The 15,492-nt window shown below is 50.1% G+C and overlaps 1 protein-coding gene across 2 annotated transcripts in view; it reads left to right on the top strand.

Moving 5' to 3' along the window:
- The window catches only part of LOC149857532 (uncharacterized), a 34,142-nt gene extending 18,650 nt beyond the window's left edge, over positions 1–15,492 (top strand). The window contains exons 3-8 of one of the 2 annotated variants that reach the window (XM_090063293.1): positions 3,438–3,628; positions 5,434–5,631; positions 8,588–8,752; positions 10,375–10,509; positions 12,223–12,315; positions 14,800–15,492. In XM_090063293.1, coding sequence (XP_089919419.1) covers positions 3,438–3,628; positions 5,434–5,631; positions 8,588–8,752; positions 10,375–10,509; positions 12,223–12,315; positions 14,800–15,342 — 1,325 coding nt within the window. In that variant the 3' untranslated portion in view covers positions 15,343–15,492. The remainder of the gene's footprint in view (positions 1–3,437; positions 3,629–5,433; positions 5,632–8,587; positions 8,753–10,374; positions 10,510–12,222; positions 12,316–14,799) is intronic. The other variant, XM_090063294.1, reaches the window with a different exon arrangement.

Genomic DNA, 15,492 nt, shown 5'->3' on the forward strand with positions numbered 1-15,492 from the left:
AAATTAAGCCTGCATCCTCCCTCCATGTCATCCAGCCAACTTTCTGATCCCTTACCTATCTGCCACGTGCCACACACAAAAGCTTTCCATAGCATCTGTGGCACGTGCTTCAGGTTGGCCATCCCTGACCTAAGTGAACTCTGACTAGGATCTGTAAAAGCATGGTAGATGTGTAAAAAGAGCTTTCGCCCCAGTCTGTCCCCATCTGTAGTAGAGCTGCTTTTAAATGACATGATTCCCATTTGCTGCCTGAGAACTGCCACAGTAGAAGCTTGCCCCATCTGCTGTAGGGCACTGGGCAGTACAGTTCTGTACATCTGTGGGAGGTCCCTTCTTTCCCGTGCCCCTTCATTTCCCATAAACTGGTCTCTTAGTTCTGGCCCAGGCTAGATGCTAAGTTTATTTTTGCTTCAGGGCACAAGCTGATGGCCTGCAAAGGGCAGGGAGAGGTCCTCCTACCTTCCTGCTTCTAAGGCACAGCACTGACCTGCTAACTTACTGCTTTATGTTTCTACTTCCTTCCTGGTTCTGGCTCTTGCTGGAGGCAGGCTGCCTGACAGAGCTGTGATCTGGGACAACAGCACCTATGTTCTTGTGCCAGTGCTTCGTGCACAGAGTTCCAGGATCTGAACCCTCACTTGGTCACATGAATGTGAATCACCGGTAACTCCACCAATCCTAAAATACATACACCAGTATGAAATCAGCATGAGGGAGTTGGAGGTATAGCTCGGCAGGTCCGTGCCCAGGCCAGCCACTGATGCCTGGGGAAGCATGGGTTTCCACTGTACCAATCACAACAGCATGATCACTGCATCCCACAGCATGGGCAGTGCCTGGAGTTTCTGCCCTGGTCACCCCCTCACCTTCTCCAGGCCATGGTACTGGAGGAAATGACGAATCAAGCCCCACTCCCATTCTCGCAGGAGGTAGGAGCACTGTTGAGACCATTACTAAGGGGCTGATTTTCCAAAAAGCAGTGTTTCCACTTAAGCAGCTAAGTGAAGGGTCTGAGGACAGTAGAGAATGCCACCCCCCATTGCAGTGAAAGCACATGGAAATCTAGCTGGAGGCTTATCTTGGTGCAGGAGCAGAGCTCCTAGATGAGAGAAAGAAAGGAAGGTGATGAAAACGGGGCAGATGATGGACCAAGCTGTGAAACAAGCCCTTGATGTTGGGAGGCAGCTTTTTTTCCTTCTGCAGAGGCGCTTGGCATTGGCTTGGAACTGGTGTTGCATTGGGAGTGTACTGCTTCTCCTAAAGCAAAATTCAAGCCATAAATCTAGCAGCTTGGCTGGCTTTTATGGCCCTGTAAAACAGCCTCTGCAGAGCTCCTCGTACGAGGGGCGGTGCTTCAGGTTCCCAGGATTCTTATTGGCTGCTGGCCTGGTTTAGCTCTACCTCATAGTTCTGTAATGACCCCGTCTGTCGTCCTCTGCATTGTCTGCCCCGCTTTGAGCATCCCGGTTCTTGTCCAGGGATCTGAAGTCCCAAGGTGCCTTGCCCCTTCCCTGTCCTTCTTCAAAGAAACCAGGTCTCACTAGAGGTAGCCAGGGGCCTGCTGCAGTCCCAAAAGCTCTGCAGTGCTGGTGGCTCTGCCAGCAGTTGTCAGCAGCTTTCCATCCGGGTTGTCAGGCAAATTAGTTCAGATCAATATGCCAGTTATTTAGCCCACCTTGCACTTGAGGAAGCCAGTGACCGGCAGCTCAAGGATGTATTGCGGTAGGAGGGTAGACTGGTGTGGAGCTATTAATAGAAACTGCTGGCTTTATTTTAATGTCGCTAGGATGTCTGTGGTGTTTAAATTCCCCACGCAGAGGATGCTGGAATCAGATTTCACGTGCACAGCATCCTGCCCCAGCAGTCAGGGCCTCACACAGATCTCCTTCACCCCAACTGCCAACAGGAGCGGAAGGTCCACCGTCAAAAAGTTCCTTTCAGCCGCTTCTCTCTGAGCTTTCAGCAGGCTCAGGCTGCTGCTCTTCACCACACTTGCTTCTGTGAGGATTCATGTTGGGGCTCTTGGCAATCTGCCAGAGATCCCAGAAGGACTGGGCCTTTGGGACTTCTCACATGGTTCCTGCTCTGTATCTAGAGCTTCTTCTCCTGGGTGTCTTCTTCTACATGTTTGGCTTGTGTTCGCTTGGATTCCCGTTTGAGATCTCACATGTAGCCTGTGCTCTCTCCCCATTCTCCTGTCAAGACTTTTTTTTTATTCTTTACATGTAAGCTTTGGTTTCAGGTAGTTTTACAGACCTGAAAGATACCTATTCACAGATCAGAGCCTCAGAGCTCAAGATGGGGTACATTCATGTCTAATCTTCATTTCTCACTCTGCTCTGCTTCTCCCTCATCCAGAAGTATTCTGATTTCTGGCTCCAGCAGGCTAAACAGGGCTTTTGCCCCCCATTTAAGTGACCAGTGATGAAAAAGAATGCACATCATTGCATAATTGTAGATTACACACAAATCACAGAAAAAAAACTCATCAGAGGCAGGGCATAGAGGAAATATAACTGACAGCAGCTAGAATGCTACATTCTCTGCAGAACAGACAGTGAGGGTAATCAAGTTTAGATGTTTGCTACCATGAGGCTATGGATTAGTCATTGCAGTGGCAGGGCGTTGGCAGTGCCCTCCTTTCTCTGGCTTTTTGCCTGTGGCACGCTGAGTTTTGTGCTTGTGTTTCAGATATGGTTCCGTGTAGTTATGGGTGATGGATGGTTTGAAATAGTGATTTGGGGGATTCCTTCATTTAACAATAGCCTGTGAATGAAGGGGACTGGACTTGATGGCCCAGGGGGCTCATCACAGTCCTGCCTGTATTCCCATGTCAGTGTTCATTTTCATGGCTTCATCTCAATGTATAGTTAAGAGTAACAGGGCGTGGGAAGTGCTTGGGGTGTTTTACTGTAAGAGAGGACACACGTGGCAAATATTAGCAAAGAATCTCACTTTTTTCCTGCAGCCTTTTTTTCCTTTTGCTAAGCCCAGAATTGGGCATGTCAGTGTAAACTCCATCGGGAGCCTTAGTGGAGACAGGGCATAAAACCTCACATTGATTAACCGTGCTGCAGAAGGGTTATGTGGCATAGCATTGGAACCAGTGGTGGCTGTTGGCTGTCCATGTGCATCGGGGCTCACAGTGCTGTTAGCTCCAGCAGGAACTGTTAGACAGTTTTCCCCCGAGCTGACTAGCTGCAGCAAAATGTTGCTGAGCCAGATATGTTCTTAAGCCTCCATTCTCTAAGAAGGGGCATTTTCTGCCCTGCTTAGTCAGCTGCAGGGTGTTAATCTCTGTGGAAGGCCTGATCCCATTCTCAGTGAAGTCAGTGGGAGCCTGCCTGCCAATGCCATGCTTCTGACACCCAAGCTAGCATTTGCAGCAGAACCACACAAGGTCCCTTTGATCCTCACCAGGGCTTTGCCTTTGTCAGGGCTGAAGATCCTGCGCTGCTGCAACCATTGCGAGATCGTAGGCACGATCAAAGGGGAGAAGAAGTTCAAAGGGGCACACTGGCACTGCTACCGTTGTCGCAATGGCTTCAATCGGCGAGATGAGGCGGTGAAGCACTACAAGACCCACTTCCGGAACCCCCACACCACCTTCCAGATCCAGATTGCACAGGTGCCTGGGGCAGCAGGAGGGACCCTAGAAGATCTCCCCGTGGGAGGGTGTGATCTGGGATCTCATGGATGCTCTGATGGAGACTCAGGGCTGGCTTACAGCTGATTTGGACCAGGGTCTATCGCACTTGGGGCCAGTGAGGCAAACGGTAGGACGGGCTGGCCTTCTTGGCTGTGCCTGAATTGGATGCCTTGGTGGGGATAGCTGCTGGAAGCTGCTCCCAGGTACTTGGGGTAGGACAATGGTCAACACACATTCTTCCTTGCTCCTGGTGCTCACATGGTCTTCCTGTTGCTCCTGACACTTGGCCGCTTCACTGGTCCCTTCTTCGGGCTTCTAACTATTGTTCTGCCAGACCCAGCCCTTGGCTCATCTCCTGGCCTCAACCTTTGGGCCCCCCACATCCCAGTCCATCCAGTCAGCCCTGGCCTTTGGCTTGTCTCTTGGTTCTACATCTTGGCCCTGCTCCCAAAGGGTACAGAAGTAGATAGGGCCCTAGACTGGGAGTTCAGTGGGTACTGTTCAGGGAGACAAGGACTCTGTTTCTGCCTCTGCCACTGACTTGCTGGGTGGCTTTGGGAATTCATATCCCCTGTCTGCATCTCTCTTTCTGCCTCTATAAGATGGAGCTGATGCTACTTGCTCACCCTCATAAAGCCCCTTGAGCTGAGTTCATGGAAATTCCTACAGAAAGACTACATTTTATAGGGATCTATGGGTAAAATGTAGAGAGTCATGTACAAGACTGTGCATGTCAGGAGATGAACAGGAGGGCAAATGCTCTGTGTGCCCCAGGTGCAGAGGAGCCTGCAAACACCTCTGTGGTGTCTGCTGTTGAAGGCAGCTGTTAGCTGCTGAGCACAGATCAGATGCATGCCCAGAGTGCAAGCCCCATTGCAGACCCATGGGTTGTCATTCCACCTTCATAACCACTAGGATGGTTGAAGAGAGAAGCCTAAGAGCCAGGGGTCAGATGTGATTTTAACCCTGTCTTCCGCCCTGTGACAGCGGCCCTGGCTTGTTTTATATCAACCAGACACATGGTCAGCAACTCATGGCACACATGCCAGAGCTTGGCACACAAAGCTGTTTTGCTTGGCAAACCACAGTTGACCTGGGCTCTGGGCAGCTGCCACTGACCACGGAGCCCAGGCTGCTCACAGCAATTGGCCAGGAGGCTGCAAACCCTGCTGTAGCTGGGAGACTGCAAACAGCTGCCCTGGGCTTTGGAGCCCTAGGCAGGCTTGTGGCAGCAGCTGCATGCACGCTTCTGGGCAGATGGTGGGGGAGGGGCTGGGGTTGTGCTGCCACAGCCCCTTCTCTGCCATGTGCCCCAAGGCGCTTGTGCAGCTACCACCACCACCACAGAGCTTGGCCAGGGCTCCAGCTGTTTGCAGCCTTCTGGCTTGCCTTCCACGGCTGGCCCGGGCTCTCAGCAGCTGCAGCAGGGGGTGGGTAGCCTGCACAGCTGCACCAGGCTCCAGAGCCCTGGCACCAGCTCTGTGCCAGCAACGATTGCATGCTTACCTTGGGGTGCAGGGCAGAGAAGGGGCTGAGGCAGCACTACCCCAGCCCTTTCCCAACCATCCACCCAAAGGTGCACATGCAGCCCCGACCAGCAGCAAGGAACAGGCCCCTCACAGCTCCCCTGCAGTCTGCCCTTGGCATGCCAAGTCAAAGTGTGGGTCAGGTTTGGGGTGTTTTTGGCACCCTGGCCAAAAACGTTGCTGACCCTTGTCTAGCAGCACAAAGTGGAAGCAGCTTTCACTCCACAACTGTTTCTCACAGCCTCTGTCTCTATGTAGGATATCAACAGCCGCCAGTATTATGAGCGCAGCGCCGAAGCCAATCCTAAGGCCTATGGTGGCCACAATGTCTCCACCGGAGCCAATGTTGATGTGATGTCTATAGGCGCATTGCTGGCCCAAAATGTCCTTGCATCAAGATCGCCCGCTGCCACCTCTGATAAGGGGACAGGGAGCCTGCTGGGCAGCCCTGCCAAGGTACGCTTGATTATGCACAGGGCTTGTTCAAACCAAAGGGCACAGGCCAGGGATGGTGCAGTGCTAGAGCATGTACAGGGTGCTTAGATCTGCATGAGCAGGGTCTGAGCTGGTCATCTGGGAGGGGGCTGCTCCTGCAGTTTCTTCTCATGATAGGAAGGGCTGGAGGTGGCTCTTGGGTTAATTTTCTTATGCGATGTGTCTCATGCCATTTCTCCTGCCCTTCCCCCAGTCACCTTGCTGTACACTGAACATCTTCCTATCCAGGTGCAGAGGCAAGCAGCTTACTCCACCTTGTCTCTCCACAAGGAGAGGTATACAGGAGGGAGTGAAGAACAAAGGGCATGTATACACTCTGAAACTAAGATTTTGTTTGTCAAAACCTACTGGATCGAGCCATACTAGGATCCTGTATGGACAGCAGTGTCCATACGACGCCTTACACTATCAAGCCTTCACTCAGAAGTCCAATGGGGCATTGTCCTCTTTTTGCTTGGGATGTTTTTTCCTTCTTTTGTATAGCTGGTCTTCTCCAAGAACTTGATTTAATTCCCTTCCTCTATACCTTCTCAACCTTTTTAGACTCAAGGCACCCATCGTTAGACAGAAGGTACCCTTCAGAAAATTCCAGCTCTTAATTTTCCCTCATTTTTTGACTATGGAAAAATAATAGAGCAATTTTCCTGTTGCCAGGAACTTAGAAAGTCCATAGCAGGTCAGAATGTTTTTAACACTAAGGATTCTTATTTGAAATCTCTGGGTTTATCTTGTGACTCATGTTTGCATGCACCCATGGCACCCTTGAAAGGATCTCAAGGCACCCCAGGGTGCCATGACACCCTGGTTGAGAATCACTGCTCTATACCCAACCAGCTAATAGATATGTAGCTGCTATTTGATTATGTAAAATATCTAATTCAGCATCTGCCGTTGATTAAAGAATTATTGCCCCCTTCCACCCTGTTCCAGCTGGTTAGAACAGGAAAGAGCATCCTTCCTGAGAGCAGAGGGGCCCATTCCAATTTAAACTGGTTCTTCCTTAAACATGCAAGAAGACTAAGGCTGGGCCCATCAGTCTGTGTCTTTAATCTCATTCTGTGGCATTGGGTGCCTGTAATATCTACACAGTAAATACAACAGTAATTTTATTGCTGTCCTGGTGGCATTCTCTGCTCCACTCTTGATATAATTGTATCCCGGTAGCAAGCACTTTTTAAGGGACCAGGGCACTCAGGGCTGCCCGTGTCAGAATAAAATCAATGTACACAGGTGCATCCGGCATTCTGCCCCCGCATAGGAGAGATACAACCTCAGCCTGGTTCCCTGGGGCAGGGAATTCCTCTTCACAGAGCTCACAGTACCTCTGGTTTCAGCGAGCACTGTCCTGTGTACCATCCACTGCCTTGTCCCTTCTGGTCACAGCATCATTCAGGCAGTGCAAGGGAGTCCCTCACATAACAGGGTTACAGCCTGTCAGGGGCTTTGTAGATGATGGTCAGTACCTGAAACTGGTACAGAAGCTCCTTGGGGAGCATGCTTATTATCAAGGATCCTGTTTTTTTTCTGTCTAAAAATCACAAGTCCTGCTGGTGCCCCTCACTCCCTACCTGCAACCTTCCTGCCAGCCCAGCACGCAGGACCCAGCCTGGCAGGTCAGAGTGAGCCTGGGCAGGGAACATGTTGCTGCCACTGGGAGGTCCCTGGCAAGATACACGCCATGCCACCACCCCCACTGCTGCCAGGTGGGCAGGGGGTGTTTCACCAGGGTGGCACAGGGCTTGCAGCATTAAGGAGCTTCCCTGCCCAGCCCCACTCTGCCCTGCCGCACTGAGTCCCTCCCACTGAGCTGCAGAGGCCCCAGGGGGAAAGGCAGCAGGGCAGAGAGCTCAAGTCCACAGAGGGCAACCTGCCCCCACCTCGCTTACAGATCTGGGGGCATATGCCCCCCATACACCCCTGGGAGTGCACGCAGCAGTGAGGAGCCAGCTCCTCCCTGCCACCCAGGCGAGCCACCCATGGCTCTGTCCCACTGCCAGCCAGGGCCCCGCATCTGTGCCTTCCAGCCGTGGACCCCAAGCCCCATACCACTTGGGCTGGGCAGCAGCCCCTGCCCTGCCCAACTCCGTCCCTCCTTATGGGGGCCTCAATACCCCTTCCCCCCACCAGATTTACCTGCAGGAGCTGCTCTCCAGGCTGGCTAGTGGCATGTGCATATGTGAGTATGTACATGTGCATGGTGCCCCTTGCCTGACCGCTCTCTTTCCACTTCTCCCAGCCCCTTGCAGGCTGGAACTCTGCTAGCCTGCAGTGAGTCCTTTGCAAAAATGGAAAATCTGCATTTCTCCATTAAAATGAAAAATCCATGTTTTTCTCAGTTAAAGGGGAAAATTCACATTGTTTCCCATAGGAGATGGAAAACCCAGATCCCTGCTTATTATGTAATTTACATGTTTTCTTCAGCTGGCCAGTAGGTGGCTCCTACATCTCATTGCGGACACCTGGCTTAGACCCTCCCTGTCTGCTGCAGGGAGCTGAGCTCAAAGTCCCTTTGAGAACCAAGGCAACCTGTTTTCAGACCTTTCCCCTCGCATGATGGGACTGTCACTCACAAGAGTAGTGCTGGCTGAATCTGGAACTCACTGGTAAACAGGATGAATGGGCCTCAACCTCACAGCCTTTAGAGCCAAAGACAAAACCAGCTTCTTGAAGCAGACTTTCTCTCCTGTGTGGATTCCTCATGGGGAGGGGTTGTGCTGATAGTTATGTCAGAGCCTAAAGGAATCAATAATCACTTTTGCCTGATTGGGCTCTTTCCCTGAAGAGGAAAGGGGCATTCTTTAGGTCAGTGTGCCATGTCCCTGGGATGCAGGCTGCAAAGCAGATAGGTGTTTCTAATACACACCTAGGGTCTTGCTCTTGATGCTGAAGCATTTCACTCTATCTTCTCTTTTCAAAGGACAGTAGTTTCAACAGTGGGATGGCACTAGGAGCAGAGGAGACTGTGGGGCTCAGCACATCCTCCTCATCCATACCTGCCCACCAGACACTAGTGTTGATGGACCCTGACGGAGACGGTAGCAGTATTATCTTTGAAGATGGACCCAATTCATTGTCTAGGCAGGTAAGAAGGGAATGGGATTTAGGGAGGCTGTTCAGAGGACAGATGGCCCAGTGGTTAAGGTATCCATTTGAGGGCTAGGAGATGTGTTTACTTCCCTATTTAGCCACAGGTTCCTTGTATGGCCAAGTTGCACAATGCTTCTTTGTTTCTTGATTTCCCATGTGGCACTGTAGGGAAGTTGTGGTTAAGGGTGCTTAGTAGATAGCGTCAAACTCAAGAGTGGACACCCAGTGCGTGTGGGGAGAGTAAAAGTACAGGCTGTGGGGTGAGATACATGAGTCTCTGAATGTGTGTATGACTGAAGCTGCTTTGCTACAGGAGCTATGGCACATGGGACAGAAATCTCTGCTGCACTGCATTACCCCTGCTACAAGGACTACAAGAATCTTGCAGCTCTGCAAGTGGTTGTACCACGTGGCTCTTGAGGCCTCTTCCAAGTCTGTGATTCCAAGGCAAATTCAATGAAAGCAGCCACTATTGTTCCACATGAGCCCTGAGGTGGGATGGTCACAGGCTATGCTTCTAAGCTTCTGGTTTGAAGTGCTTGGTATTCAGAGGAAAAAAAACGCTTGGGTTGTAATTTGTCACCCCTGTTCTTGACACACACACACACGCACGCATGCACGCATGCACACACACGTATGTGTGATGTGTGTGGAGGGCAGGGCATGAAGGGCGTTGGGGACCTTTTCTTTTGTTAGCTTTGTTAACACCCTGTTAAGCTCTCTTCTTGGAACTACAATGGGCATCATTCGATTCCTTGGACTTCAGTATTACCTTTGATCAGTCATAGGCTCTTTTTGTCTTTTAATGATGATTTTTCCCTTCCCTGCTTTTTTCTTCAGTCATTGCAGACCACTGGTCAGCTCCTTGCCCTGTCCAGCAGAAATAATGAGGAAAGATCTTATGTGTGCTATATGCTTCTATGCCAGATTTCAGAGTTACAGGTTGTAGCTGTGTTGGTCTGTAGGCAAAAGTAATCAGAACTCTTGGGGAGGTGATATCTTTTATTAGTCCAACTAGATACTTGCAAAAAATGTTTTTATTTGCAAGCTTTTGGGAGCATATGCCCTTTGTCAGACATGGATTGTAAAATTTTTCCCATTTCCACCTGGGAGAAATTTTACAATCTTGAAATGTTACAATATTTAAAAGGGTTGCAAACATAAAAGGATCAACAAACTTTAAAATGGATTCTCTTTTAAAGGAGAAAAACATGGGACTAGCTTTTCCCTTGCAGGTTGTCAGGAGTTCCAGCCTGCAAGAGGTTGCTTGGGGCCCCCCATATTCCACACACAGCCCACCTTGCCCCACACACCCACCTCCTGCCCTACAGACTGGGGTCTGGGGCCTGGGAGTAGTGGGTTGCAAATGAGGGGCACTGGGTGAAGACTGGCCATTGATGTTTACAAATGGGTCCTGGTACAAAAAAGGTTGAGAAACACTGTTCTAGTTTGCACCTTCCATACGTTGCAAAGCAGTCCATGCAGGTTCCCCACGCCGCTTCAGAAGCAGGGAGTCAGACCCTCACCTTCTTAAGTCTGGGATGGTCTACAGTGCATATTCCCTTGCCCTTTCCTTCCCATGCTAACCTTAACGAGCCTCTTTCTCCCTCTCTGCAGTCTGGCGAGAGTCTGGATCAAAACCTGCTAGAGAAACAAGTCATTGAGCTGCACCAGCAGAACCAGCAGCTGCTGGAGGAGAAGAAGGAGATGGAATGCAGGCTCCGGGCCGAAATCCTGCAGCTGAAGGAACATGTAGGTAGAGTGGAGCATGCAGCTTGGCTGTCCAGCATGGCTGGCTAGGCCTCCTAGAACTGCAGAGAGGAAGCCTCAGCTTTGGAAACACTATGGTTCAGGGGTCAGTGAGCTACAGCTTCTGGGCCAGATCTGACCTGTGGAGGCACTCTATCCAACCCACAAAGGCTGTGAGTCTTTGGGTGGTTGGGGCTTCGGCAGTGGTGAAGGTTTTGCCCAGATAGCAGGGAGAAGCCACCTCCACTGGGTGGCAGGGAGAATTGGTAGTGGGGAGAAATGATGACAGCCAGGTTGAAGGGGCCAATCCAGCTCAGACTGAGCTGGGTAATTTGGCCCACCATTCCTGAAGCATTCCTGGCCACTGCTGTAGGGGAAGAGAGCGGAAGGTGAGGTGACTGGGGAATAATTCTAGCTAAGGTAATTTCCAGTGGGCCTTGGTGCCCCCTGTTCTTATGTTACAGCCCAGTCTACACAGGGCTTCACAGCAGCTGCTCTAGGTGGAGGCACATGGAGTGTGGCTTCCCTTTCTCCCTTTCATGGCACTTATTTCACCACACTCTTGCCCAATAACATTGCTGAGCAGGACGTGAAAGGATGTGGCTGATGGGAAATGGAAGTTTTACAGATATGGCTTGATTTTTTCTCTTGTGACCCTTTCTTGGTGACTTTGTACCAGGCCTCTGTTGCTCTAAACCCTCACATTATTGCCAATGATAGAGTGGGACAGCACAGAGAGAGGCACCTCTCAGGCATGTGGGAAGAGAGGCTACATAGCATGTAAAGGACAAAAGTGTCCTGTTTCTCACCCTTAATTCATGTAATCTGTTAACTCCCATTTCCACCACAGTGCAGCTTTGGGTGCAAGCATGCAGGATCTAAATGCCACAGAATATAAATAGTGTGGAGAGCCAACATAAACTCAAGACGGCACTCAGGGAATGGGGGTAGGTAAACTAGCATTGTTCCACTGCAATAGATAGGAATAAAAAGTGTATTTTAGTCTCCATTCTCAGCTATCTTTAGTGTAGAGGGCTTTGAAAACTTATTGGGCTAACTTGTGATCTTGTGAGCTACATTGGATTGTACCAGGATTTTCATCCACTAGTTTTATTGGGTGCAAATACAGCTTTTATGATAACAGGTAGCTGGTAGCACAGGCAGCAGCTCAAGTAGACTGTGTTCAGGCTCCTTCCCATCAAGTTACCTCAGTCCTGACCTGCAGCCCTCCTTGCTAGTTACTGTTCAGGGCTTCTCCTAAACAAGGACTGGCACTAAGAACTGTGTGGTGCTGTGGGATGGAGGGACAAAAGCAAGATCACAAAACACATTTATATTGAGACCAGAGTCAAAATTTGCACCCAGGTCTCCAGAGATCAATAGTGATCTTGTTAATTCAGTAAACTGTCAAGCCTCCAGATTTATACTGCATAATGTAGAAGCTTGGTGTGAAAGAGAAGCTTTTGCATAGCCCACGGTGCAGAGCTGTATGGCACTGCAATAGTGAAGCAGAGGTAGTGGTTGTTACAGTCCCAGTACCTACAGGGATGACACCATTCTCCATCCAGCAGGCTGTCTGCTGCATTGTGTTTGACCCACTTTACCTGTGGCTCATCTTGAAGGCATTGGTTGCTGCTGAACATGGCTTCACTGTGATTTAGAATCAAGGGCTCCTCTTGTATGACATCTCTTTGGTGGGCATTCCTTTTGTTTCAGGTCGCCAACGTCATCCAAGCTAATATCCGTATGGCAGAGGAGCTGAAACGGTACCAGGCCTCAGATGACTTGGAAAAGAAAGTCAGCAAAATGGTAGGTCTCCTTTCCTCCCCTTGGAATGCTCACCCAGGTGTATTACCATTAGACTTTTTCAAGGTGGTTAAACCTCAGGGAATATTGTTAAAGGTGCAATGCCAAGTATTCCTGAGCCAGCCATTCTAGACCAGGGCTGTCTAACTTCCGAGCAGCCAACCGCTGCATGCCATACCAGTCTCAGGCCCTGGCTTACACATCACACAGGCCACGTGCTGCCTTACCTCCCAGTGACATTACACAGGCCCCCTTTTGCCCCCCTGCCACCACTGCCGCAGAAGCAGTGAGAGCCCCTGACCCACCGTCGAAGCCCCTCTGCCCCCTGGATGTGCATATGGGCATCAGGCTAGAGACCCCCAATCACCACAGCAGCAGAAACAATATCAGGGAGTGCTGGTGGGTAACTTCTCGTAGGTCAGATGCAGTCCACAGACCACGTATTGGCCAGCTCTGTTGTAGAGGTAGGGTTTAAAGGAGACACATATGATTGTGTTCATGATTTGTGTTCTAAACAATATAAGTACCATTTTTTTCTCCTGCTTTGAAGTCCAGCAGCACCATTGCTTTCAGTAGGGCTATGTCAGCTTACACCAGCAGAAAATCTGGCTCAGAAATATTTTTTGGAGTTACAAATTAGCTGTGGTTCTGTGACCCAAAGTCAATCACACTTCACTAGGGCTTGAAACGAGGAAGTTAAACTGACCAACCAGCTGAGGGAAATGTACTGAGCAGCATTCATGATTAAAACCTAAGTTAGATGACAAGCCAAACTGACGGGGTTAGTAACTTAGCTCATAGGTGCCTCCTGCAGGCTATTTTGATCCCTCAGCTCCTGATGCTGGTGATGTTATTTTCATTCTCCCCTTTCCCCTCAGACCCTGGCCGCTTCTTCCTCAGGACAGGCTGCCAGCCTGCCTGCACCCTCTTTGGCTGCTTCTGTCCCCAGAAATCTTTGGGGACTGGAGCAGCTGTGGTATAAAGATGTTCTTTTATTTTTATACAACAGCAGCCCTAGGAAGAGCCCCTCCTTCTATTTATCAGCTTTTTTTGCAGCCCTCCAGGCTCTACCCTGCCACAGAGACCCTGGACGCTTGTGACATTGTGTAGAACAGTGGTCTCCAAAGTGAGGTATGCGCACCCCAGGGGGGGTGCGCAAGACGATCCATTGGGGTGCGGGAAGAAAATAATATTTTTTTAGTGAGAGCAAAAAGGTGTTTTGTACCGTTATATAATTTATAAATAAATAAATATATATATATTAGGGTGTGTGCTCAAAAATTTTTTACTGATGGGGTGCGTGATCAAAAAAGTTTGGAGATCACTGGTGTAGAAGACAGAAGGAGGAGTCAGGACCATGTAACCACTTTGCTGTTCCTGGGTTAGCAACAGCAGACGGCAGCATGAGAACTGCTAGGCCAGTGGGGCCCTTTCCAGGTCAACAGTAGCACTACACTACATGCTTAGAGATACTACATGCTGTTTTTCTGCATTAATTTTTTCTTCAGTGTGATGGACCTTTGAAAGGTCTCAGGGTCTGTTTCTGCAGTGGCAAAGTCATTCCTTTTACTACTACAGACTGATCTCACAAGTTGGAGGACTCAATACAGGAAAGTGCTTAAGGATGACCTAGGTTACTGCAGAAAAAGAGATTGCTGACTCAGTAGCTGTTTGCATTTCTCCCCTGCCCCCCTTTCAGCTGCTGCTAGTCCCAATGCCCCAGCATTGTGGTTCCCTGACGTTTGCAAAGTGGTAAGAATGCTAACCCAGGCAGGGCCTTGCTCCAGTTCCAGTTCAGGTGATTATGGTGTACTTCACTGCCCAAGATTTCTCCCTGTTGTGTCAGCTAGATAGAGATTTCAGTTTCACACTCTGTCTTCAGTGTTTGTTCAATGTTGCTTTTAGCTGTTAAACAACTGCTGTGTTCCACATCAGTAAGGGAAGCATTTCTGGGTTTGCCAGATTTATTCCTTTAAATCAGGGGTATCAAATTCACTGGGCCCTGTGCCTGGATCCAGATTGGGGCTTCTTGCAGTCCAGATCCACATTCACCTCCAGTAGCGAGGCAAGCAGCAGGGGGTGAGTGGTACTGTGTCAGCTCAGGGAACCATAGGGACTAACATATCCATCACTCACCCCTGAAATGTGTCTTCACTGGCCTCCATAACCCAGATTTTGGGAGCAGAACCTGACCCCACTTGCCTCACCCCTGAATTCCTGGCCCTTCCATGAGCCCTGCAGGCTGGATAAGATGGCTCTGTGGGCTGGATCCAGATGGTAGGCCATATCTTTGACACCCTTGCTTTAAATGGTTAGCAAAAGGCCCTGGCTTCCTCCTTTATGGCTGGTACGGTATTGATGCAAGACTGATAGCAAGATGGAATCTTCCCTTGTCAGCTCCTAGTGACAGATCCAACAAACAGCTGCATCCCTTGAAGGCAGTGAGGCCTGCCTTTCTGTTTGACTCTTGGTTGGCTTTGCCTTCAGGTCGAGCAGATGGAGTGGCAGCACCGGGAACTGCTGCAGATGCACGTAGCAGCCCTGAGGAAGGAGTTTGTGCAAAGAAACAGTCGGCTGATGAATGGCAAGTCCAGCCCTCCTGTCAGTGCTGCCTTGGAACCTAAGGAACATGCCATGAGCTCCAGTGCCCACAATCTGTTGGCCAATGCTGCCCTTTCCTCCCCAAACAGCACCTTGTCCAGCAGCCTGGCAGCTCCCCAGGACACATTGGCACCCGCACAGTTAGACATCAGTGCTGGGGATGTCCTGTCCTTCATTGACCCACCAGAGAGCTTACCCAACTCTGGGGACAACCAGCTGGATAGGCTGGAGACTGTTGGGGTGCACCTGGACACAGAACACCCAATATCAAGCCTGGAAGCTGGCTCCCCACCAGCTCATGTCCACCTCCTCCCTGTAAGCGAAATGAATGAGCCAATGGGTCTTCTGCCTTCAGCCAGAGGAGAGAAGAGGCTAGCACAGCACACACTGACAAGGGAAAGCAAAGCCAAAGTGCAGCGGACAGTGTGATCCCAACAAGAAACCTACATGCTCAAGCCCCTACAAACCGTTCTCTTCCTAACTCAACAGCCAACATGGATCTGCCAGTTCCTACTTTTGTACTTAGTGCTTCAGATTTATAGTTCTCAATGGTGCTGTTGGTTATTAAACTGCCCTTAA

This window comes from Crocodylus siamensis, chromosome 9 (assembly GCF_052110815.1).
Source record: "Crocodylus siamensis isolate JL-2025a chromosome 9, ASM5211081v1, whole genome shotgun sequence".
NCBI lineage: Eukaryota > Metazoa > Chordata > Crocodylia > Crocodylidae > Crocodylus > Crocodylus siamensis.